Source organism: Bactrocera oleae, chromosome 2, assembly GCF_042242935.1.
Source record: "Bactrocera oleae isolate idBacOlea1 chromosome 2, idBacOlea1, whole genome shotgun sequence".
NCBI classification, from domain to species: Eukaryota; Metazoa; Arthropoda; class Insecta; order Diptera; family Tephritidae; genus Bactrocera; species Bactrocera oleae.
The window spans coordinates 27729349-27756839 of record NC_091536.1 but is presented as its reverse complement, the minus strand read 5'-3'; the positions used below and the strand labels follow the sequence as shown (position 1 = coordinate 27756839).

At 37.2% G+C, this 27491-nt stretch overlaps 1 protein-coding gene across 2 annotated transcripts in view; it reads left to right on the top strand.

Moving 5' to 3' along the window:
- The window catches only part of Parp1 (Poly-(ADP-ribose) polymerase), an 87327-nt gene that overhangs the window by 13358 nt on the left and 46478 nt on the right, over window positions 1–27491 (top strand). For both annotated transcript variants that reach the window (XM_070112909.1, XM_070112908.1), the window contains exons 3-4: window positions 22406–22748; window positions 22813–23340. In XM_070112909.1, coding sequence (XP_069969010.1) covers window positions 22406–22748; window positions 22813–23340 — 871 coding nt within the window. The remainder of the gene's footprint in view (window positions 1–22405; window positions 22749–22812; window positions 23341–27491) is intronic.

The following is a 27491-nucleotide window of genomic DNA, read 5'->3' as shown; positions in this document are numbered from 1 at the left end:
TACGGTCGATGTCAACATCGATAAGACGATACTGCACGGTGTTGTGCAATATGAAGGCTAGGCCTCCACCATTATCTCGCTCGCGATCCTTACGTAAAACGTTGAAACCTGCACAACTCAGAAGATCTGAGAGGCTGTTTAGCTTGGTTTCGGACAGAAAGTGACACCAGCCAGTGCAAGAATTGCACTTGACTGATGAGACATTCCGGCGTATTGTGGTCTGACACACGGAACAGACTGTGCGAGGAACCAGGAGTTGCTGGGTGGTTCTCGCACGAGGATTGGAGCTGGATGAAGGTTGGGGGGGGGTAGGTTGGTCAGACTGGGAGTCATGCTGTCTGTGTGAGCTCCTTAGGGCCGTGGAGGTCCTATCTTTGTCACTACCCTAGAATGTCAGGGTATAGCTGTCCGGTCAGGCGATGTCGAGCTCGAAATATTTAACATATACATCCCCCCAGTTACATGTTGCCCAACAGGATATCACCCGAATATAGATGCGCTACTTCGTGGTGAAAACCGTCTGGTGCTAGGCGACTTTAACGCGCATCACGATCTTTGGCATTCCTGCCTGTCAAACGATCGTAGGGGGATGGAGCTGGCGGAACAGATAGACGATTCGACATTCTGCACAATGAATGACGAAGCCCCCACCAGAATTATGGGCACCTGTAATAGCTCGCCAGATATTACCATCGCTAGCGGTGGTCTGATAAATAGTATAACCTGGCGACCTATGCTAACTCTCGCATCAGACCATCTGCCCATAATTATCTCGATCGAGAAACCTCCTGACTTTATTTCTGTGGACAACCGCACTTATGTTAACTTTAACAAAGCTAACTGGGTCGGCTTCACAGAATTTACTGAGAGCACCTTCAACGCACTATCCATTCCTACGGACGTCATCGTTGGTGAGCGTCAATTCCGCAAGGTGATCGCTGCTGCTACTGCTCGCTTCATACCGGCTGGAAGAATCGCGGAACTCCGCCCTAATTTCCCAGCCGAAGCAGCTGTATTAGCAAACGAGCGCGACACCTTACGCCATGCCGATCCCTGTGATCCCCGAATAAGGGATCTCAATTTGGAGATTCGGCAAATGGTAAATCATCATAAGCGGACAAAATGGATAGAGCACCTGAAGTCCTGCAACCTCTCCACCGGTGTGAGTAAGCTTTGGACTACTGTAAAGGCCCTGTCAAATCCGAGAAGACATGACGATCGGGTTGAAATTCAATTCGATGGTCATGCCTCCTCGGACCCGAAGAAGTGCGCGAGCTATTTCAGCTCAATTTACACTGCACCCTTCGACTGACAAGGCCAAACGACGTGTTACCCGACGGCTGCGCAAAATGCCAAAAGATTGCGCACCACTTACTTTCACCGATGGGGAGGTTCAGAGTGTCATCAAAAAGGCGAAATCGTCTAAATCCATTGGCCCTGGCGGAATAAGCATGCTGATGCTAAAACACCTAGGCCCAACGGGAGTAAATTATCTCACCAAGGTCCTCAACCTGTCGATATCCACTCTTCAAATACCCGAAGACACTTGAGGCCTTGTTACTCCCGTCATCCACTCACCACCTAAACCTAGCAGATCATCAGCATGGCTTCCGAAAAGTGCACAGTACCACCACAGCACTTAGCGTCATATACGCCCAGATAGTTCATGGCCTGAACCAGAAGCCACCCTGCGAGAGGACGATCCTCGTAGCGTTGGACTTGTCAAATACTTTTGACACAGTCAATCACACAACGGTACTTGAGGACTTAGAACAATCAACGCTCACTCCAGGGCTATGAACTACCTGAGCGGTCGGCATTCATCCGTACTGTTTCGAGGTCAAAACTCTAAACTTAGGAAAATTAAACAGGGGGTTCCGCAGGGCGGTGTCCTCTCCCCACTACTGTTTAATTTTTATATTTCGAAACTCCCCCAGCCACCAGCGGGAATTTCAGTGACCTCGTACGCTGATGACTGTACGATATTGACATCGGGAAATGGAATCGATGGCATGTGTTCAAAAGTAAACAGAGGTAGCTGTTCCGATCTTTCTCGCTTCTTCTCTGCGAGGAGCCTAACACTCTCTCCCACTAAATCCACAGCGACCATCTTCACAAATTGGACGAATGAGTACAAACTGGACCTGAATATTTCAGTCGATGGCACAAAAATTCCGACAGTAAATAATCCTAAAATTTTAGTTGTCACTTTGGACAGTCTGTGCTCTTTCACTCCTCACACGACCGCGGTAACTGCCAAAGTACAGAGCCGCAACAAAATCCTCAAGTCGCTTGCCGGCAGCTCTTGGGGAAAGGACAAAGAAACGTTGTTGGCAACATACAAGACAATCGGCCGGCCGGTCCTAAATTACGCAGCCCCAATATGGTCGCCTGGATGCAGTGACACGCAGAAGAAGAAGTTTCAGACCTGTCAGAACACTGCACTCCGAACTATCACGGGATGCCTCTTGATGTCTCCAATCGAACACCTACATAGTGAGGCCCGTAGGTTTTCGTAGAAACCACCCCTGTAGTCGCCTGACTGTAGCCGAGCCGCCTCCTAGGAACATCAAGAGGTCTTTCCTTGATTACGTCGACGACATTAGACAGTACGCCGACCGGACTTCGGACGCAACGAACTTCAGACAGGCACTGACCGCCATTCACAGTGGAGCGATCAACACCTTCACAGACTCCCTCTCAGTGAATAGCGTAATAGGAGTCAAACCACCACCCATAGCAGACATAGAGCTCGAGTTGCCTCGCGAAACCAGAGTGACCCTCGCGCAACTTCGTTCCGGATACTGTAGCAGGTTAAACTCCTACTTATCCAGAATAGACCCCGACATACTACACACATGTCCTGCGTGCAATGAGTCACCGCATGACACTAACAACCTCTTTGCATGCCCAACAAACCCCACTCATTTAACACCCTTCTCCCTATGGTCCGACCCCGTCGAAACAGCTCGTTTCCTGGGCCTCCCGTTAGATGACCTCGACGACAACGAATCTGGAATTTATCACCCAAACGGGGACTAGGGAACCATTACAACAACCACAACACAGTGGAGCCATTAATACCTTCACTGACTCCCTCTCAGTGAATGGCGTGCTTGGAGTCATACCACCACCAATGCAGACGAAGAGCTCTAGTTGCCACGACAATCTAGAGTGACCCTTGCTCAACTTAGTTCTGGATACTAAAGCACGTTAAACTCCTGCTTATCCAGAATCGACTGCGACATACAAAATATATGTCCTGTATGACACTAACTACCTCTTTGCATGCCCAACGAACCCCACCCCTATGATCCGGCCCCGTCGAAACAGCTCATTGTACGCGAAAAAAAAGAGTATGCTCCGGTGTTGTACCGATCAGGGTAATATTTTTGAATCGTGGCAGAAGGCCGGCAACGCATAAAAGAATTCTACGCGAAAAAACAATATTATCTACATAAATCTTACTTATTTCCTGCCATTGGGGTATAATCTGTTTTCTTTATTTCTTTCAGTTCACATACGAAAGATGTAAATAAGGAATGAATATAATTGAACAAAACGTTAAATATTGAATATAAACTATTTTTGCACTATGTTACTTTAAATAGTTGAAATTTTCAACTTTACACGCAAATATCTCGAAAACTATTAGTTTCCAGCGGTTATATATTTTTGATCTGAAGAACATCCTCGTATGGTATCCGCCCATACCTATATAATCCTCGAAGGTCGGGACGGTATTCTAAAGTTTTCCCGTTCTTTTGCGTCGATTCCTTTCTGCACCGGGGGTCTTAAATTTTTTGATTTTTCTTTCACGATACAAAAAGTGGCACTGGGATTTGTAATAAAGTTAAATATACAAAACTTTTGAAACTGTAAGTATGCCGTGTCAAAAGTATATATTGATTTTCTAAAAAACGCATAATAAATCTATAATTGAGATATATTTCAATGCTTACATTAATTTACAATTGCAAATATATTAATTGAAAAATGTCTGCAAAGTGTGTTAAACATTGTGAAATGGCGTGCACTACTTTTACAATTTCTGAACTTTAAATACAAATATCTTGAAATCTACAAGTCCGAGGCGAGTATTTGTGCATATATTTTTTATTCCTGCGGACTTACTCTATCCGTCCATACTATCAGAAAGGAATATTCTTAACATTTGATGAAATTCAAAAACTTCTCCAAACTGTAAACTAACGGTAAAAACTTTTCCAACAATCGAATTTGGTCGGGATTAAGATAAAACTTTTGTATCGGCTAGCACTTAACATAAGTTTTTCTGTACATATATTTCCCGTTAAATAGCTTTAATGCAACACTACCCTACAAGGACAGTGACAATTATTTTACCCCCAATTGAAAAAGGTTACGAAAACTTTGAAATCATATGTTTGATTGCGATTTTAGGTTCAAATTAGTTGGTTACCGAAGTCTTTTCCGTTTGTGTAATTTTATCATTGAAACAATTTAAAATATAAGTTGTACTTGTAAGCTGAGATGTTAGGAAATAGTTTTACATTTAAAACACTTATCATGATTCAATTATATAAGGTTGTGTTACTCATAGCGTGCTTCCCCATACGAAAAAAAATTTTATCCATAATGTCCAAAAAACTGTTTTTTGTTTTTCTCATGAATTTTCTGTTTATATTTTGATTATTTTGTGTGATTGATGATATTCAGTTATCACTCAAAGCACGCATTTTCATTGGTTGAAATCTTTGCAATATTTATTTTTGAATTATAAAAACAACCCAAAACCAAAGCAAAGTGCTGACTTTTTTTCAATATAACCAACGACGATGAAGTGTTCAGTGGGTAATTGTATTCAAAAATAGGGACAATAGAGAATAAGTCTTTGTTATAAAAGCAATAATTAATATTTATAAATTTCGCACAACTTTGCCAAAATTAAGGCTTACTTGATATTTATGATGATTTATCAGTATATCACAAAATTATTTAGGTATATGTATTTATATGTGTTTTCTCCTTCGTCCATTTTTGAGAGCTTAGGTTAATCACATATGCGAGGGCGTGCTGGCGAATCCAAATGAAAAAAAAATAGACTATGTCTCAATGTAAAAAAATATTCAAAAAGTAAATAGGAAAACTATGTTAATATCAAAAAATTACACCCGAAAGCATTTAGAAGAGGCTAATTACCTAGGATGCAGTGGAAAAATTGAACTTCTATTTTGTTTATTTTCAATGTAGATCTCTCAATAGAGAAATGCCAGATATTTGGAAAAAATACTTCTGCGAGGGCGGGCTGGCGAAACGCAATGAATACAAAAAAAGTACGTGTGGCTCTCGGGGACTGCCGCGGTAAAGCTATTGCATAGAATTTTTAATCAACTTATGCAATTATAATTATTTATTTATTTTTTATACAATATTTTTTTTTTTGATATTAATTCAAGTTTTTTCTTTTGAGTTTTTGAGTGTGGTGATCGATAAGAAAATAATTTTTTTCTTTTATTGAATAAATGAGAAGTTAATATTGTTTAAAATGTTTTTATTATCTTACAATACACGTAGGTTATTCAGAAATTTTTATCATTGGAACTGTAGGTTTATGGTTACTGAAATAAGAAACATAAATTTGAGATATGATATCCTCTAAATATCTGAAAAATACTGCGTCAATGGTGGTCCCATATTTTGTTGTGGATTCTTGTGGATCATTATTCATTTTCAAATTCAATTTTTCCGAAAGAAAAGATGTCAACCGCTCTGATATTATATCAGCGAAGTTGATTTTGAAATCGCCAGCCAAGATGAGAAGAAATTTATTATCATTAATAATCCGATTGAAATATCTAATTTCAATTGAATTGTTCAAGTCAAACGAGATACTGTTTCAAAAGGTGGGGTCTATTTATTTTGGTTAATTAAATTTTTATTAAATTCCATATTTTACATGCTAATTGTATCTTAAATATTATTATTTTTTAATCACCCTACTCTTCAATTGATTTGCCCTGCTTGAGATATGTGAAAACACGTCTAAAAGTATGAAAATATTTTGCGCATACCTTGTGATCATGTTAGGTTTATTTCCCTTTCTGAATTTCTTGATTCAGTCCCCACGCTCAAAGCCCGCGAAAGAAGCTATGAAATAGCTTAAAAATGGACGATATCCCAATGTAAACAAATATTCAAAAAGATAAATGGAAAATCGTGTTAATATCAAAAAATTACACCCGAAAACATTTAAAAGAGGCTAATTACCTAGGATACAGTGGCAAGATAATATATATATATATTTTTTTCAATATATGTAGATCTCTCATTACAATAGAATAACAGATAATTGGAAAAAATAATAAAAAATCAAAAGAAACAGTAACATAATAAGTTATATTTTTTTCAAATTCGTCACACTGTAAGTATGATGATGTTGCTTCTATGACGCCTACAGGAACAATGGCAGTAATTTTATAATCACAGCTGATAAAATTTAGTCAGCGCATGGAGCAAAGTTTTTAGCATATTCTTAAGGGCAGTGTGTAAAAACTGACGGAAGCAAACGTATACGTGTGAATTTGCATCTCTCTTTAACACATTGGTATTTGGCATATTCACTATATATCTATGCTGCTCAATCTCATGCCTTTTACTTAGTCATTGCTGACCATAAATCCATCAAAGTTGAAAAATTTGATTCCATGCTGGTTCCTTTCAATAGCTCTGCGTGCGTCTTTCTCTAATTCATGGATATTTCAGAATTCAAAAATGTTTAAATAAAAATTTACTAATAATATAATTTTATTTGCAACTTATTTAACTTACATATATTATATTTGAAAGCTCTTCTATTTTATGCAAATTTATATTTTTAACACAGAACTCAAAAAAGCATGCAACACTTTTGGTTTATGGCAAGGAATAACAGCTAGGTATTGCACAACTTTTTGAAACTCCTAAGGAAATGTGTGCTTTTCTTTTTGACGTACACAAAATTTGGTTTTGGAAAAACCGTAAACCTTGACAGTCATTTTACTGTTCCTTTGATTGTTAGTGGTGACAGTATTAAAGAATTCATCTATTTCATTCTATTGTACATATGATATACATGATTTTGTACAACCTTTCAACCATCCGCGAAAATGTTAAACTTTTTTCCCGTACTCGTAAATATTGTAACGGATTTCTCGATAAATCGTCTTCCTTGAAACTCATTCTTGAGTTCGATCACTTGATTGTTAAATTAAAGTCCCAATTTAATGGCTATACACTTATTTTTATTTTTAATCGAAACAACTTTAACGCTTTACCACTCGTCCGAATTTACAACTTACTTTTATCTTAATTGCTCTTTACACGACAGCACACTAATCAGAACTGTGCCTGCTGCATAATCCGGTAGTCCTGATATAGTAGATTTTTAACAAAACTTCGCCACTAGAACATTCTGGCAACTACGAATTCTTTCATCCGTGTTCCTCACAATGGGTGTGATTGTAGAAACATAAAAACTGAAGATAATGATACGATACTTGAAGTATTAGATTAAATAAATATGGAAAATAAAAAATGTTGCTAAATGATTTTTATTTTTATTTATAATTTTAAATTTATTATTAATGCAATAATATTTGATTATTTATATTAATAAATATTATAATTAAATATATATCTTATGTAATAATAATTTATTATTTATTTTATTGATAATTATTTTTTTAGGGGAATTTAGGAGTTTTTGTGGAATTTTAGAGAGACAAATTTTTGAGAGTTGGGAACACTATTGAGGTGATTGATAATGAGATGAAATGATAGAAGAAAGAAAAAGAGAGCAGCGATGAAATGTCACAGAGCATAGACCGCATTACCTGATACGACTTATCTTATGAGAGCGCAATTTAATGAGCACTCACTACCGATTCTTCCATATTCTCGCAAAGTGAAATGGTATACTCGTTTGCGATTTCTTTGTGGATTGACCGATATTTTCGGTAGAAGGTCAACTATAGGCACTGGGGTCTACATATTCAGTACCTAGGGGCTTGAACAGTTTTGGTTCGATTTAGACAATTTTTGATCACAAGGTGGCACACTTTAAACGCATTATTCGCACAAAGGTTTACCCCGATATAATCATTGTTGCTTGATTTGCATCCTGAAAATTGAAAAAATTAGATGAAATTTAAAATGTTGTTATATGGGAAATAGGCGTGGTTGTAATCCGATTTCGCCCATTTTCGCACTATACTATAGAAATATGAAAAGATTGTTATGTACCGAATTTGGTTGAAATCGGTTAAGCAGATCCCAAGATATGGGTTTCACCTAAAAGTGGGCGGTGCCACGCCCACTGTATAATTTTGAACGCGGTTCCCTTAAAGTCATCTCATACCAACCTAGAGGTAAAATTTAATGTCTCTGGCGTGTTTAGTGCTTGGTTTATCGCGCTTTTAGTATTCTTTAACAGTATATAGGTTTGTCACCCGATTTCACCCATTTTCACACTGTAGGTAGAGGTGCTAAAAACATTTGCTTCCAGTGAATTTTGTTATTTAGCGGTTTAGGAGATATGCACATTAAACCTATTAGGGGGCGGGACCGCGCCCACATGTACATGCAGATGCCCCTGTGATCCTGTGTACCTAATAACAGTCTTGTATCTTATTGCGGAGCTTAGTTATGGCAATTTATTTGTTTTTGATTAATTTCGTTTTGTGCGCGTGGCAGTGGTCCGATTGCGCCAATCTGCAATACCAACCGTCTTACGGTACCAAGAAACATATGTACCAAGTTTCATAAAGATATCTAAATTTTTACTCAAGTTACAGCTTGCACAGACGGACGAACGGACGGATAAACAATCACTCTGATTTCAACTCGTCTCTTTATGCTGGTCATTTATATATACATAACCATATATCTAACTCGATTAGTTTTAGGTGATAGAAACAACCGTTAGGTGAACAAAACTATTATACTCTGTAGCAACAAGTTGCGAGAGTATAACAACTGATTTCTACGTTGCCACTACGGGTATAACTTGTGACAAATTTCATTTGATACGGGCTGTAAGTACGGAAGGGCGGAATGTCCGTGACTGTTTTCAGCATTAATCAATATAAGTCGTAGGTGTCTCTTTTTAACAATAACAGTGAGGATCAATTGACAAATAAATTGAACGTCACGACTGGCATAAGAAATGTGAGTGTATTGGTGAACATTTTTGTCAGTGCATGAAACAAAGTTATTTTCTTAAGGGCAGTGTGCATAAACTGATGTGAACAAACGTTGCGTGAGAGTTTGCATCTCTCTTTAATGCAACGCTGTTCGAAATTGAATCATTATAGGTCACTATATACCTGTTCAGGCCTTAAGACACATAAGGAGTGGACCACAAGTTACGTGGCCCCATGCTGTCAACGCACTACCCCGACACCTGCCTCATCGGCTGCGCTACTGCACCATGTTCGCGGTCCAAGAAACCAAGTTAAACAGCCTCTCAGATCTTCTGAGCTGAGCAGGTGTCAACGATTAAAGTTAGGATCGCGAGCGAGATAATGGGGGAGGCCTAGTCTTCAAACTGAACAACACCGTCGTCTAAGCGATGTTGACATCGACCGCGGGGACCTTACCCTTGAATGTCAGGGATAGCTGTGCGGTCAGGCGATTTAGAGCTCGAGATATTCAATATATACACCCCCTACATGTTGCCCAACAGGATATCACCCGAACATAGGTACGCTACTTCGTGGTGAAAACCGTTTGGTGCTAGGCAACTTTAAAGCCCACCACGATCTTTGGCACTCCTGCCTGTCAAATGATCGTAGGGAAATGGAGCTGGCGGAACAGATTGACGATTCGACATTCTGCACAATGAATAACGAAGCCCCAACCAGAATTATGGGCACCTGTAATAGCTCGTTAGATATTACCATCGCTAGCGGTGGTCTGATAAATAGCATAACCTGGCGACCTATGCTAACTCTCACCTCAGACCATCTGCCCATAACTATCTCGGTCGAGAAACCTCCCGACTTTATATCTTTGTTACAACCGCACCTTTGTTAACTTTAACAAAGCTAACTGGGTCGGCTTCGCAGAATTTACCGAGAGCCGCACTATTCATTCCTACGAACGTCATTGTTGGCGAGCGTCAATTCTGCAAGGTGATCCCTGCTGGCTTCATTCCGGCTGGAAGGATTGCGGAACTCCTCAATTTCCCCACCGAACCAGCTGTATTAGCAAACGAGCGCGACACCTTACGCCATGCCGATCCCTGTGATCCCCGAAAAAGGGATCTCAATTTGGAGATTCGGCAAATGGTAAATCAGCATAAGCGGACAAAATGGATAGAGCATCTGAAGTCCTAGAACCTCTCCACCGGTGTGAGTGAGCTTTGGACTACTGTCACGGCCTTGTCTATTCTGAGGGGACATTACGATCGGGTTGAAATTCAATTCGATGGCCATGCTTCTTCGATAGCTATTTTAGCCAGCAATTTAGACTGCACCCTTCGGCCGACAAGGCCAAACGACGGCTGTGCAAAATGCCAAAAGACTGCGCACCACTTACTTTCACCGATGGTTAGGTTCAGAGTGCCATCAAAAAGTCCAAATCATCCAAATTCATTGCCCTGACGGAATAAGCATGCTGATGCTAAAACATCTAGGCTCGACGGGAGTAAGCTACATCACCAAGGTCCTCAACCTGTCGATATCCACTCTTCAAATACCCAATGTGTGGAAAGTCGGAAGAGTGGTCCCACTACTAAAACTTGGGAAACCCGCCAACCAAGGGTAGTCTTATCGTCCGATAACTCTTCTTTCCCCAGTAGTAGATACTTATGGCCTTGCTACTCCAGACATTCACTCACCACCTGAGTCTAGCAGTCCATCAGCATGGCTTCCGAAAAGTGCACAGCACCAGCACCGCACTTAGAGTCATAAACGCTCAGATAGTTCATGGCATAAACCTGCCAAAAGCTTTGGACACGATCAATCACACAACGCTACGTGGGAACAATCCACGCTCCCTCCAGGGCTAAAGCGGTGGACTATGAATTACCTGAGCGGTCTACAATCATTAGTACTGTTTCGAGGCCAAACATCTAAACTAAGGAGAATTAAACAGGGGATTTCGTAGGGTGGTGTTCTCTTCCCATTACTGTTGAATTTCTATATCTCGGAACTCCCCCAACCACCAGACGGAATTTCCATGACGTCGTACGCTGATGACCATATTCACAAACTGGACGGAACCGCCTGGATCTAAATTGCAGTCGATGGCGTTAAAATTCAGACGGTCAATAACTCTAAAATTTCAGGTGTTACATCTGACAGCCTGTGCACCTTCACTCTTCACACGACCGCGATAACTGTCAAATTACAGAGCGCCAACAAAATCCTCAAGTCGCTTGCCGGCAGCTCATAGGGAAAAGCCAAAGGAACGTTGCTGGCAACATACAAGGCAGTCGACCGGCCGGTCTTAAACTACGCTGACATTAAATAAAAACCAATAAAGTGCTATAACTAAGCTCCATATTAAGATATAAAACTGTAATTTTATACAGAGGATTGCAGAAGTGAAGGGCACTTTAAGCTGAACATTTTTTTTAAAGCGAGCATATCCCCGCCCAATAATAGTCGTAATGTACCTATCTCAGAAACTGTTTTGTAGGTATTTTAACCAAATTTGCTCAGCAAATATTTTTGGCACCTCCTTTGACATTGTGAAAATGAGTGAAATCGGATTATAGCGGTTATGTTGAAAATTACTAAAAGTACGATAACTCAATAAATAATTGCGTCAGAGACATTAAATGTTATACCCGATATGATACAAAAGGGCTTCATAGGAGCCAGTCTGACGGGCGTGGCAAGGCCTATCTTGAGTAAAATTTCATATCTCCAGACCTACTCGAAAATTATACTTCAGTGTCATATTCACTTTTATGTTTTGATCGTAAATAGTTTGCAAAACAACTTCAAAAACACCTGTAATTTCAAAGTAAGTTTTATTTTGAGCAAAGTACCGATTCCTTATGTTTTATTATAAAATTAATTATTATCAGTAAAAAAATATTAGATGAAATGAGATTAGGAGATTTTTAGAACAAAACTTATAATGATTACGGTCTATGGCAGAGGTGGTATTTGATATTTTTAAATTTTGCCGAATTTAGTCCAATAAAATATGTAGTTGAGAGTTCCGAAATTAAACAAATTTGAAAAAATTCTCTATTAACACATAAATTAATTAGCAAATCTATTTTTCATCCTCACATATCTGTGGGCAAAATAATGTTTAAAAATATTATGTGCATTGTTGAAATCTATAATTCTACAATTTGTTATATTTATCTATCTATCGTGCTAAAAATACGTCCTTGTCGCTGTGCTATTTGTCAACTTATTTTCTTCCTCTTCTCGAAGATCACTATTATTATATATTATGCATGTCAGAGAACTGTTTCATGGTACATAATTTTCATACTCAAAGTATACTTGCTTTAAAATTGCTCACACTCATGAACATGTACATATGTTATGCAACTATCTACTTAAAAAAATATTAGAGAACGTATATATATTAGAGAAAAGGTTCATGGTGTTCTGATTGTCAAAATGTTCGGAGGGGTACTCATCAGAATTAGACGATTTCACCACAAACATTATTAGTGGAAGTTTTACCCCAGCGGACTCATAATCAGCAGAATTAAGCATTTTGAGCGTTAAGTGAGAAAAATGATGATAATTTAAATGTTAAGAAATGTACGCTTACAGATTCATTGCAAGGCGCAAACAACTTTGTATATAATTTATAGATATTCTGCATATATTTGGTATCCAAGAACATAAGTATGTATGTATGTACAAATTTACCTATTTCATGATGAATTTCATAAAATCTATTGAAATTTACACCATATATATTAAAGTGAGGTTTGTATTATTACCTATATATTAAATTAATAACGGTTTTATAAATTATATATTTAGTATATATTTATTTGTTTTGGTAGTTAAAAGTTTTAATAACATCTGAACAGACCAATCGGTCGCCCATATGCTTATACATAAGTACATATACATAAGTATAATTATGTGTGCATGTAAAAAAATATGAAAGAACGCATACAGTAAAATTTGTAAATTTGTCTACATTCAACATATGTATGTACATATGTAAATAAGTACACTATTGTTTCATGCAAAATCTCTGTTGTCACGAACAACCAGTGGCAGATACGGAATTTCTTCCTGGAGGCCATAATTTCCTTCCGAAATGTTTCTAATTTTGATATTACTTCATATGTTCTTTTTATTTTGAATTATAATTATTTTCTGCGCTCTGAATTTATGATAGTAGCAGATTCTGTAAATCGATCTATTAACTATATAAATTTTTCGTCAATATTTTGTTATTACAGAACTATCATAATCCCCCCATGGATTCGCCACTGCGGACAACCAATGGCCGAAACTCATTTTTTATGTCAAAGAATCAATGTCTCAAAGCATTGACGATGTTTGCGCGACGACAAAGCTTCACAACATTGCGTTGTTGGTAGAAAATCCGAGCGAAAAAAATTTACGAACGGGTGCCGATTGTCAACGCTTCCCTTGCCGCTCTTGCTTTGCCTACAAACCATCGTAAATATGTAGTATGTTTATGTATGACCATGTATACATATCGGCGGAGATTTTTGCGAGCCATAGAAAAATATTTTAGAATTGACAAGTATTTTAAATCGACAAGACCTATGTTGCGACTTTTGTCACTTTGCGGGGTTGTCTCTTTTCCTTTTTAGAAGGAACATCAGAAAGTTGTTCATTTTATATTATTTTTAGCTTTTGAAATCGTCGCGAAAAGACGCTTGTAGGCAAAAGCATGCTCGGGTTAGTTGATATTGCTGATATGAATGAATCAACTTTCCCTATTGAAAGTTCGCTTGCGTTCATGAATGAAAATGTTGTTGTTGTGTGATTTACCATAAATTTGGGCTTCGGCGATTTTGCTGCCATATTGACTGTGACCCTCCTTGTGCTTTTTGAGATGATTGTTGTTTTTGTAGAATTATGTTTGAGGTGTTTGCTATATTATACTTACATGTGTACGTATATAACGTAAACCTTACCACTGAGCTCTTCAAATGAATTGGCATTTCAAATGAAATTGTAACGCTATTTTTCAATACAATTTTAAATATTCAGTCTGATGTAAGCAATTGGGGTTATTTGAAATTGAAATATAAAAGATTGACAAATAAACTTCATTTATTCGTGAGCACTTTTACAATAAAGAGAACGGTTAGAATACTGTGCGCAAAATATAGGCAGTTGACTCGTGACCAAGAAGTTATTTTTATGTTAGAAAAAGAACGAGTTTCGGTTCGCGAGATAGCAAGAAAAGTCGGATGCAGACATCCAACAGTAATAAATTTACTGAAGAAAAAAAACCAGGACGATCGTTTGGAGCGTTCGAGTGGGATTGGAAGCAGGAGGAAGACGTCGTCCAGGACAGATAATATAATTCATAGGATTAGTTTGAAAGATCGCTTCAGGAACTCCATATAAATAAGAAAGGACCTTGATGAGCAACATCTAGTAGCAATTAGTTCAAGAACTGTACGCAGGAGGCTACAAAAGTATGGTTTAAGTGGAAGGAAGCCAGCGAGAAAACCACTCTTGACTACAAGGATGAGACAGCCCCGATCGGAATAGGCAAGAATCCACCGGAACTGGTCTTTAAAGCAATAGCAAACGGAAATATGGTCAGATGAAAGCATATCTAATTTGCACTGTACCGACAACCGTATGTCCGACGATTTGAGGGAGAACGATTTAAATATAATTGTGTGGTGAGATTGGTAAGGCATCCTGAAAATCAAATGGTCTGTGGATGCTTTTCTCACTATATACGAGGTCCTTTACTTTTTGTTGACGGTATGATGAACGCGCAGAAATACGAGGAGGTTGTTTCAAGACTTCGGAATACCACATATGACGTGGCCCGGAAATTCATCGGATTGAGCATCTTTGGCACACTATGAAAGAGAAAGTGGCTCAACATAAACCGCACTCAAAGGCAGAGCTACAAAAAAATCTTGAAAATGTGTAGGAACAGGAAATTTCGAACGAGGTTTTTGGAAAAACTTGTTAATTCAATGCCCGCCCGGATCGCAGCAGTTATAGCCGCAAAAGGTGGATCAACTAGTTATTAGAACTTTTAGTACAATAGTTATAGATTAACCTTATTAAAAAAATATACAAGAATTATTAAAATATTGAAAAAAACACAATATATTATATAATTAAACATATCACATCCATTTCACAGAAATATCGTTTTTGTTTTCTTACTATGGAAAAATATAATATTAAGTATTTTTTAGTAAAAAAAAAAAAATTTGGCAAATAAAATATTATTTTAAATTTTATACATTTGCAAATGTTCAGCATAATTGACTTAGTTAAGCGGCGACAATTGAAGAATAATTGCAAATGTGAAGTGGTAAGGGCTACTTGGCCACTGGTGTATGTTATATATGTACTATGTGTATAGTATACACATAGCATATACATATTTACATATAGATGAAAGTATATCATATTATCAAACATGAGCAATATTTAAAAGGAGGTCTTATTTTAACATTAAATACAAATATTCCTTTTAAATAGTATATGTGTAGATATTCACAAAATGAATTTCATATCAATACATGTGATGATGTTGCATAGTACAGGCTTTTCCAATAAGAGTGATATGTTTAAAAAAAAAAAACACTAATTGTTAAGGAAATTTAAATGTTTTTTATTTAATGTGAAGTACAATCGATACAATTAAGTTCAAAATATAACATCATTCTAAGGCCCTCAGCGACTTCTTTTGCAGGAACGAATTTGATGAACCCAATTTTCGAGCTTTTCCACTAAATCAAGTCGTATGTCATGAATAGCACGTTCAATACTGACTTCTAAAGCTTCAGAAAGTCTTGTTTATTGCTAAAGACCAATGACTTCAAATAACCCCACAAGAAGTAGTCTAGTGGTGTTAAATCACAACTTCTTGGCCGCCATTCACAAGTTCTTGAAAATATCGAATGTCTAAAATTTTCTCGCAATAATTCGGTTTTTGCATGTGCTGTGTGGCACGTAGCCCCGTCTTGTTGGAACCAAATGTTGTCAAGATCAACTTCTTCCCATTGCGGTCATAAAATGTTGGTTATCATCGATCTATACCGCACTTCATTGACAGTAACGGCGTCACCAGCTTCATTTTGTAAGAAGTACGAACCAATGATTCCCCCAGACTAAAAACCACACCAAACTATCAATGTGAATGTAATGGTTGTTCATGAATAACATCTGGATTTTGGTGATGGGGTTTTGAAAATGGCAAAAGCGCACGAAAAGTTGCCATTGGAAAACGATTATTTTGATAATAAAATTAAATTAATTAAGAAATAAGTTGTTCTTGCGTATATATGTATTTCCATGATGAAATTGTAAGTATTAGTTGTATTTTTTTTACACACTCTTCGATTTTATTTGCACAGACTTGTGGCGATCTTACTTATCCAAAAATGTTTAAGTAAAATAAAAGCTCATGACAAGCAGAGACAAATACAATAAATACACAAGATCAGTAGCCGGTGTACCGCATAAAATATAAAAATAAAAAAATACACATTGAGCCAAGTAAAAGTATTTTATGAGTAAAAACAACCACCAATACGTATTTGGTTGAGCGTTTTGGATACATATGTACATAAGTAAGAAAATACTCAAGTAAGAGCCAGTCCACACACGGACTCTTTTGTCGCCCAAATCGATTTGTTGTGGGCATGGTAACGACGAGGAAAGACGAAGGGGCCGTGTCGCTCGTGCTCGGGTGGCACGTTTTGTGTTTTTGCTCGCTGCTACCTATTTCTACATTCCTTTTAATTTTGAGATTCGTTTCATGATTGCAACAGCTCAGAATTTTGAATAAATACTTTGGAAACTGGTGAATAAGAATAAAAATAAGAAACTCAAAAATGAATTAGGGAATTTCCGCCATAAGTTTTTCGTTGATTGTGGCTATTCTAAATATTGTTCTATCACGTGGTCATTCCTTGTAAGCAAAATGTGAGACCACCATACCAACATAAAAATAAAATATGCAACACGTTCTAAGTGTCGCGTAGCCGAACCACACAAACATTTGCGAAAATAAATGACAGAAAAACTCGACTCGAGTTGCTGGACTCTTTTTGCTCGTGTGAACGCACAGAGCGACACCAAAAGAGAATTTTCCGATAATTAGCGACAAAAAAGTCCCTATGTGAACACCGACTAAGCCTGAGGTGTACTGTTTGTTGCAGTGCATCACGGGAGTTCTTTGGTGCATTTGCTGATACACTGTATATTTCTTAAAAGTCTTTTAGTCGCAATACAAAATTTTAGTACGAAGAGATTTTAGAAACATGTATGTACATATATACATATTTTTGTCTTTTATCAAATAGTGCCAAAAGGTGCTCGATTGTGCGTAAAGTGCCGACTAGAATTAAAGGGCGGAAAAATGCACAATTTTGCTTACTTTTCCATCACTGCTATGCTATTATCTCTATAATTAAATGTCATAGTTCAGAAATTTTTCGTCATCTTTGAATAGAAAGCGGGTGATATTACCTGAGTTAATTCGAAAAACTTCTGATGTGAGATGGCTAAAGCCTGAGTTCCATGAAACAATTCCGCAAGCTAAGTGCAAAAGGCTTCTGGTCATTTTGAAGACATTTTTCGTCACCTTTGAATGGAAAGCGGGCGGTATTACCCGAGTTAACTCGAAAAACTTCTGGTGTGGGATGGCTATAGTCTGAGTCCCATGAAACAATTCTGCAAACGGCTTCTGGTGTGTGATGGATTGGTTACATAGGACAGTTGAACAGAAGCAATGGGCCATGGCAAAAGGAAGTCTGTAATGTATTAGGAATTGCTAACCGAGAAGTATATGAGTTTAGCTTGCTATGCAACTCATAATGTTATTTAGTCAGGTGTAATCCGCTTGTTTAGGACGATAGCGGCCGACGCATTGTGCAACACCAAATATGTTCCAGGAGCACGTGCGAAACATGAGAAACAACTGTTAAATAAAATTAAAAAAATGTTAATCGGGACCATAGCAAAGAGCTCTCCATAAATCGTATAATGCATAATTACTTTACTCATACTCGATTCGATTGCCTGTGCACAACCAGTAGAATAGAATCGAATAGAATAGATAATGATTGAGGTATGCACCGCGACCTATGGTCTATTGTGCCCTCCCCTAAGTCACAGCGACTCATCTTGCCTCAGCTATTGATGAACTCCAATATACTGCTAGGTGCTAGTGAAGTGATGCTATCCCTGTTTGGAAACATAGATCCCAGGGCCTTAACTCTACGTCTGCAGACTGCTGTGCAGTCCACTAGTAGGTGTTCTGGGGTTTTCGACTCCATGTCGCAGAACTGGCAGTTTGCAGAGGAGACCAAGCCCATGTTAAATAAATGCTTGTTGAGCCTGCTATGTCCAGTGTAGAACTCGACCAGTAGTCGGAATTTGTTCCTCGGGAGATTGATTACGGTTTTAAACCGTCTGATGTTATAACCCCCCATTAGCAACTTGACATGGCGCATGCCTGGGAGATGTTGCCAATGTCTCTCCCTTCCTGCTCTTTTCTCTTTACGGAGCAGCTCTTTAATGATATGTGAACCAACCGCTACGCACGGTTCTGGTCCTACCATGTTTGTAGAGGCTGCAGAGCGGGCCAACTCGTCAGCAAGTTCATTTCCTACTTTACCCCTGTGACCAGGCACCCAGATGAGATGTACTCTATTGAGGCTTGATAGGCTGTTCAGCCGTTCTATACACTCCTGCACTAGAAGCGATTTGACCTCAAAAGCCGAGATCGCTTTAAGTGCTGCCTGACTATCGCTGAGTATGGCGATGCTCTTATTGCGATAGTCGCGTTGGAGGTTTATCTCTACACACCGACTTATAGCATATACTTCCGCCTGGAATATGCTAGGAAAACTTCCCATGGGAATGGAGAGCTTGATGCGTGGTCCTGCGACCCCTGCGCCAATCCCCTCCGCCGTTTTCGAGCCGTCGGTGTACCACTTGATAGTGCTGTGCCTTAACAGTAGGTCCAGCGTGGAATCGTTCCATTCTGCCTTACTACAAGGGTAACACTGAACTTCTTAGTGAAGCTTACAGTTTTGGTAATGCTGAAGAAGGGCCAGTGGCATTGCGTCACTTAGGGCCTTCATCTGCTGGGACGAGATTACTTTCCCTTTGCCAAACCCTTTTGCTGACATTTGAAGCAAGGTCTGTTTGGCCGTCTGCTCGATCCCGATATGTAACAGTGTTAGCTCCAGCATTACTTCCAGTGCTGCAGTCGAACACGTGCGCATCGCGCCCGACGCGAAGATGCAGGTAAGTTTGCAGCCTAGATAGTCGAAGTCTGCGATGCTTTGGAACCCCAGGCCACCGCTCCATATGTTATGATCGGTCTCACATTCATGGTGTACAACCATCTGATAATCCTTGGGTTGCAGCCCCATGATTTCCCAGCAAGTCGACTGCACACCATGAGCGCTTTCGTAGCTTTGGCTACGGTCAGGTCCACATGCTGCTTCCCCCGTAGAGTGGAGTCCAGCATTAGGCCCAGGTACTTTACCGTGCTGGCCATCTCCAGCTCCGTACCACCTAGCGATAGGTTTCTGAGGCCTAGCAGAAACCTGCGTCTGGTAAACGGTATGATTGTAGTTTTGGAGGAGTTGATGTTTAGGCCAACCCCACTACACCATTCCTTTGCCAGCCTCAATCCCCTTTGTACAATATCGCAGAGAGTGTCTGCGAATTTACCCCTAGCTAATATAACAATATCGTCCGCATATCAATGACAGCGGATTCCGTTGCTAGTTAGCAGCACAACCAGTAAGTACACATACTAAATTATATACGCATTTCATTACATCTACAATGGTCGGGGCGTTCGTCTATAAGTCGCATAAATGTTTTACTGTTGATTAATTGATCACGCCCACAACACACATTTGATTATATATACGTTAACTTTTGCAAGTACTACTATTGGTGAAGCATAGTTTCATTCGCAATACGATGTTTCGCAAAAGTTAATTTATTGAACTTTGGGCTTAAACCATATTATTTTGAACATTAATTATTGTATTGTTTTAAATAAATAAGGTTTCTGAATACACCCAACTAAACAAAAAATATAGTTTAAAAAACACGTTCTTAAAGGATTTAAAACTAAATAGTTAAAAATAATTTATAAAATAAACTGACAGTCAGGGTTTCAAATAATGCATTAAAATAATAATTGAATAAACTTTTTTTTTATTATATTTTATTTCTTAGATAGTTTTATTTATTTATATTTATTTTATTTATTTATTTTTAATTTTCAATCTCAACTACCATTGAAAAATAAAAATAAACGTTTTATTCTCAAGCATATAATTAAGGATTAAAAATTAAGTTGTTTTAGAATTAAGATTTGTTCGTGTTCATTCAAAAAAAAAACATATTTTCAATTTTTAATCCCAACCATCTTGGATTAAAAGATGAAAATTTAATTTTTAATCTTAATAAAGGGAATAAGAAATAAAAATATTTTTGTTAATCCAAAATTTTTAAATTTAACAAATTGTCAACCCTGCTGACAGTAATATTGACCGAAAAATACTTAAGTATTATTGTGAGAAAAGTGTGGTATGCTCGATATACGAAAAATATGGCACAAATCAACCAAGGCTTTTCTCGCAATAATACAAGTCAATATTACTGTAATTTTTTTAAAAATAATTTTTCACTTTTTAGTTTAAAGTGTTTTAATTTCTATCTTTTTAGTTTAATGTGCAACAGCATGTCTTTTAGTCTTTTAAACCATATTTATTATTTTGCCACACATGGTGTTTTTATTTTCTTTAAGAATGTGTTTGAGTAAAGTTGTTTAAGAGGTATTTTTTTGTCAGGATGCATAGTTCATACTTTTAGCTGCATAGTTTTTGGGGTAATTTTGTTTTCTTTTTTGCAGTGCCTATCAAACTTTGAATTCTTTTGTCAGTACCGTTCAGTTTCAGTACCGTTCAGTTTCAGTACCACTGAAAAAAGTTACAAACATACAGGGGAAGCTAATAAAAGTTTTATAATGTCAGCAAAAACTTATTATTAAATTAAATTTTAAAGTTTTTTTTGCAGTTTATTTAAATAGTAATGTTTGCATAAAACAATTTAATATAACATTTCAAAATAATAACTCATCAAAACATACAGTGTTCAATTCAGTTCCTACAAAATTAGCGTCTTTTTTTTCAAACGTATAGTGACGATATTATTATTTTACTACAAAATATTTTCAAATTATTATTATTTGTAGTAATACTTCATTTTAAATGAAATAACGTATATATTAATTCAGATTTGTAACAAAAATTTCGTTTTATATCTCTTAAATATTTTGTGGTGCAACCTTTGGCTAACTCTTTTTGGTGTGGAGTCGTATAAAGCGCTTAATAATTCGGCTGTTACTCCTTTGAACTACACTTTTTCTGTTGTTTGCCTATCCTCAACCTCTGTTTTTGGTTCTTCAAAAAAAAAACAGTTTGATAGACACTGCAAAATGTTATCCGATATGTAATGCATGCCAAATTTCTGGAAGATATATCGTCAAAGGAAAAAGTTTTCCATACAGTTACTTGATTCTGATCGTTCAGTGATCTGATCTTGGACCATTGCCTAGGAATATCTATATACCTTATAGGGTCGCCGACGTTTCCTTTTGGTCCTAATCACCCTAAAACTATGCAGTTAAAAGCATCAATTGTCCATGCTGTCATTTGAATAACAAATTTACTCAAACATATTCTTAAAGAGAATGAAAACACCATGTGGCTAAATAATAAAAACGGTTTAAAAAAACTAAAAAACACACTTTTAAAGCACTTCAAATATAATAAAACTATTTAACGTAAAATACTTGTATTATTATTATAAAAGCGTGGGATGCTTTATGCCATATTTTTCGTATAACTTTCTTCTCTAGTTTGCCAGTTTTTAGATATTTTCCAAAAAACGTCGTATGTATTTATGCCGCTATTTTACGAATAGACTCTTTTTCGTCAGCCAAAATAATGATAGCTTTTTGTGATTAAGAAAACTGCGTTTGCTTAGGCATGATATTGTTTTATTCAAAATAAAACACGAGCTAATCACACAAGCGAATGCTGTGTTTATGTATATTCTAATAATGTTGTAACTGTTAGTTCAATCTTATTTAAAACTGCTTTAATTTGATTATTTTTTTGATTTTAGTATTGTATTATCAAATTTTTATATAAGTTAATTGTTATTTGTTCTTTCAGAAAATTCTTCCGAAGTATCAGCTGGTCCTAATCCTAAAAAAGGAAAGAAACGTGGTACTGTAGAAGTGAATACTTTTAAAGATTTTGGAATCGAGTACGCTAAGACCAGTAGAGCAACATGTCGTGGATGTGAACAAAAAATTTTAAAGGGTCAAGTACGGATTCAAAAAACAGTGTTTGACACCGAAGTTGGAATGAAATACGGAGGTCAGCCTTTGTGGCATCATCTAGAATGCTTTGTCCACTTACGTAGTGAACTTGGTTGGTTAGGAAGCGGTGATTGTGTACCCGGATTCAAAGGTTTGAAGAAGGACGATCAATCTGCAGTCCTCCAACTGCTACCGTATGTAAACAACGCTGTTTTTAGGAAGTTAAATTATAAATATTAATATATTTATTTCAAATAGGGCTATTGATACCGGTAGTGGCTGCAATATCAAAAAGATAAAAATTGAGCCCGATGTTAAAGTGGAAGAAGTAATATTGAATATGCGAATAGAAAATCAGTCAAAACGATTATTTAAATTTCGTGATCTGGTAGCAGATCAAATGCATAAAAAAGATATTGCTAACTTACTGGAGTACAATAATCAAGAACCTGCAACCGGAGATTCGGAAAGAATGTTGAATCAGTTAGCAGATATGTTGACTTTTGGATCATTGTTGCCATGCCCTCAATGTAAGAGTCGTGAGATATTATTTAGCAAATCAGGTTATTTATGCAATGGCCAATTAACGGAATGGACCAAATGTTCGAATATTTTAAAAGATCCTGAACGTAAACCTGTTAAAGTACCAAAAAGCTTAAAGGAAAAGTATGGCTTCTTATCTGAAATTAAGAACAAACCGGAGTACCGGATTGTTAAATATAATCCACCAAGTATTGCTGTTGTTTCAAAAAATATAAATGGAAAAATGGAAACTGAACCCACCAAGTAAGTGTTTTATTTACAAATTTAAATTACTCCAGGAAAAAGAAATAGGATTTGCAAATTTAATTTAATGTTTGGTTATAGAAATACTAACCACTAACCAATAAGTGGTTCACCTTACATAAAAATATTTTATAAACAATAGCAAAGAAACGAACAATTTTTGCAAACGTTTTAGATATGTATGTACAATAGTTAAGCTTAATTCGTCTTTAGCGAATACAAACAAACTGTATGGTTTTTCCACGCGAAAACATGCCACATAAAGTTGTCCGTGGTAAAAGCATGGTGTACCCAAATATAATCCACAAACAGACAACGTTTGGCCTTGTGAGATATTGATCGTCATTGCGAATACCAATTAAGAGCGTTGGCTTGAATTAGCACATTTGTATTAATCATAGGGATTCGTAGCAGTAATACATTTTCACCTCGGAACTTGCCATTCAAAGATGGCTAATGGTTTTCTTTAATTTTTTGATTGACTAATTTTGTGCTATTGCTAAGCCGTGTTGAGTTTAAATACGGAGCGAAAAAACCGGAGACGCAACCTTCAGTTGGAAGTAGAGCGGTGTCATGCCCAATATATCCAATATATTCAAAAACCCAATTGAATAATTCACAGCTTCGTTGGCGTCGCAAACAACATCGATAGATTTGTATGACACCAAGTCCCCTCGCAACAACTGTTGCTGGATTTGAATTTATTCCAATGACATTCACATTTTTTGAACTGAAGATTTTTATATATTGTGTGTATATCGAGAAATACCATATATTGTCGATGAGAGATTTTGGGAGTAGATTATTGTGCAGAAATAATCAATTAATGCCAGTAATTTTATGCATCCAGTATTTTCATATACAACAGGTTTTCCATTGCCAATACCCGAGACTTGTTTTGAGAAAGTTTCGGCAGATGGATCTTGAATCATATGAACGTATATGAGCATTTATTGGCAGTTGTACTTTTTCAATTTTACGGTACATTCGCGATGATTTTAAGCAATCGTTGATTTCATCAGCGTACGTTGAACGTGGAATAACGGGTCTGTCTGAACTCACCTGAAAGGAGTTACAGAGTACCGCCATATAGTTTGTCGTTGTTTTTGTATGTTGTTGTTGTAACGGCAGAATTCTGCCGAGTTGACAGTCCTTGGCCAGATAAAAATCCAGTTCCGTTCCGGTTACGTAGACCCGACTGTCGTGGGAACGGTTGCTTTTATATCTTATCCAATGCCTTAAGCGAATGTTTGTGTGCCTTAATGCATTAAGGCATACTTTTCCATTGTTTCAGCACGGTGGCCATGGATGATTGTTTTTTATGTTGTATTGTACATTGCATTGAAAATAACCGAATGTTTAATGACAGCTTAAATGCTGAATGAGCTGTTCTTTTTCCAGTAATTAAGTTGCAGGAGTTTCGCAACAAACACCGTGACAAGAAAATTTTATGTATTAGCTATACATATACTATGTATATACCATGTTTGATCAGGATGATGGGACGAGTTGAATTCAGAGTGACTATCTTTCCGTTCCACTGAACAAGCTATAACTTGAGTAATAATTAAGATATCTTTCTGAAAATCGGTTTAAGTGTTTCTTGGCGCTATAAGAAGATTGATATTTTAGAGGAACGGAATCGAACCTTTGCCACGCTCATAAAATGATATTAATTGAAAAATTATAAAGTGCTAAAACTTAAACCAAAAAACGATACAAAACTGTAATTGGTATATAGAATTTAAAATTTTTAAAAATGGGCGTAATCCGCCTCTTAAAAAGTTCAATGTATACCATCTGAACAAATTTGACTTGAACTGGTCCATTTAAACTGCGCGCACAACCTTTTTTTAATGTTCGCGTGAAGTTTTATCTCCAAATGCCCATTAGTGTATTTTTTGGAAAGCTGTTTGTTTACGCCGCGAAAATACTATTTGTGACTATTACCATGGAAAAAAATTGAACATCGGTTACGAAATAGTTTATAATGTTGCAGATATGTTTTAGGGAGTGTACTTTATCACTAACACAAGTATTTGAATGGCACAAAGCACCAGTCATCGAAAACTTGTATCATGCTAGTAGTCTATCCACCTCTGTAAGAGATGATAACATCGAATACGTTAAAGAAACGGTGCTTGAAAATCATCATGTTTGCATCAGAGAGATAGCAGAGGATTAGAACATATGTTAAGGATCGACTCCACATATTTGGGTTAATGTTGTTGTGGGTATCAAACCAAAATACTTGCAACAAAGACGTGGAATAGAGGTTGGAAAAAGAGTGACAACTTAGATGAAGGCCTTACCACACATTCATCAAACGCTTTATTACTGTTAAAGAGACGTGGGTTTTGAACATGAAGTTGGAAGTCGGTCAAAAATCAAGGTCGCGCACATCGTTTTCTTTAATTTCGTAGCGTGGTTCGCCTCGATTTCGTTCCACAGGGCCAAACGGTCAATAAAAAATACTTCTTGACCGTTTTGAGGCGGATTTGTGAACACAAAATTCATGAATTTTTCACCACATAATGCGCCGCCATATTCTAGATTTTTCTCCCTGTGACTGTTCTGATGCTATAAAAATTTAGTAAGTCTTGCAATAACCGTGAGTTCTTGCGATCTGCTGGCGTTGAGCTTTTTGCTGCTGATTCCCAGTGTCCGCCCATGTGGGGAGAACATGGAGGTATAAACTGCTAATAGATCCCTTATGGTGTATATATTTAAACAATTTATAAGTAGACTTCTTTAATGAGTTTTACCAACTCTTTCCCTGTGGCTCTTTGAGCTCCGGCAAAGTATTTCCCATTGTCGCTCATAATTTTTGATAGAAATCCGCGTCTTCTGAAAAAGCATGCAAATGCTGCGAGAAAAATCGCAGTAGTCAGATCCGAACATAGCTCGAGATGTATTGCATTTAGTTATATTAATGAAATTGAGAAAGCGTGTTTTTCTAAAAACAGAGCATCTTTGTGCCTAAATTCGGGCGAAAACTTGCTTAGTCCCCATATAACTGATATTCCCGATTTTGAAACGTCCGGTTGACTTTATTCCATATATGGTACATATATGTTTGTACTTATATATTTATAAAATTGCTTGATTAAATCAGTTAATGCAATCAGCCCTTCTATTTCTATGCCCTCATTGATTTTAGTATAATTTTCGCTGACGGGAAGTAAAATATAGTAGTAAAACTAAGTGAGTCTATGACCTTCAAAATAAGTTAATATTATATTATACCAAATTTGATTGTAATTCACTATTTCGTCGAAAAATGAATTTGAATTTTTTCGCAACATATCTTAGTATAAAGTTTTGCCAACATTTTCCCCGGCTTTCATCCTTGCAAGTTGCAAGAGTATAAATATTCGGTTACACCCGAACTTGCCCCTCCTTACTTGTTTTTTTGTAATCTTTAGCACAGAGCTTGAAGCAAAGTATACCTTATTTGTAGAATCCATGTCTTCTCTTTTCACTAGTATGAGCAAAAATAAAATAAACAACTAAGGAAGGGCTAAGTTCGGATGTAACCGAACATTTTATACTCTCGCAAGGTCAAATGGTATACTCGTTTGAGATTTCTTTGTGGATTGACTGATATTTTCGGTAGAAGGTCAACTATAGGCACTGGGGTCCACATATTTAGTACTTAGGGGTTTGAACAGTTTTGGTTCGATTTAGACAATTTTTGGCCGCAAGGTGGCATACTTTAATTGCATTATTCACGCAAAGTTTGACCCCGATATAATAATTTTTACCTGATTTGCATAGTGGAATGTGAAAGAATCAAATGGAATTGAAAATGGTGTTACATGGGAAGTAAGCGTGATTGTAGTCCGATTTCGCCCATTTTCGCACTATGACATAGAAACATGAAAAGAACGTTATGCACCGAATTTGGTTGAAATCGGTTGGGCAGATCTCAAGATATGGGTTTTCACCTAAAAGTGGGCTGTGCCACGCCCACTGTCTAATTTTGAACGCGGTTCCTATAAAGTCATCTTATACCATCTTAGAGATAAAATTTAATGTCTCTGGCGTGTTTAGTGCTTGATTTATCGCGCTTTTAGTAGTTTTTAACAGTACCGTTATATGGGGAGTGGGCGGAGTTGCCACCCGATTTCAACTATTTTCACACCGTCAAT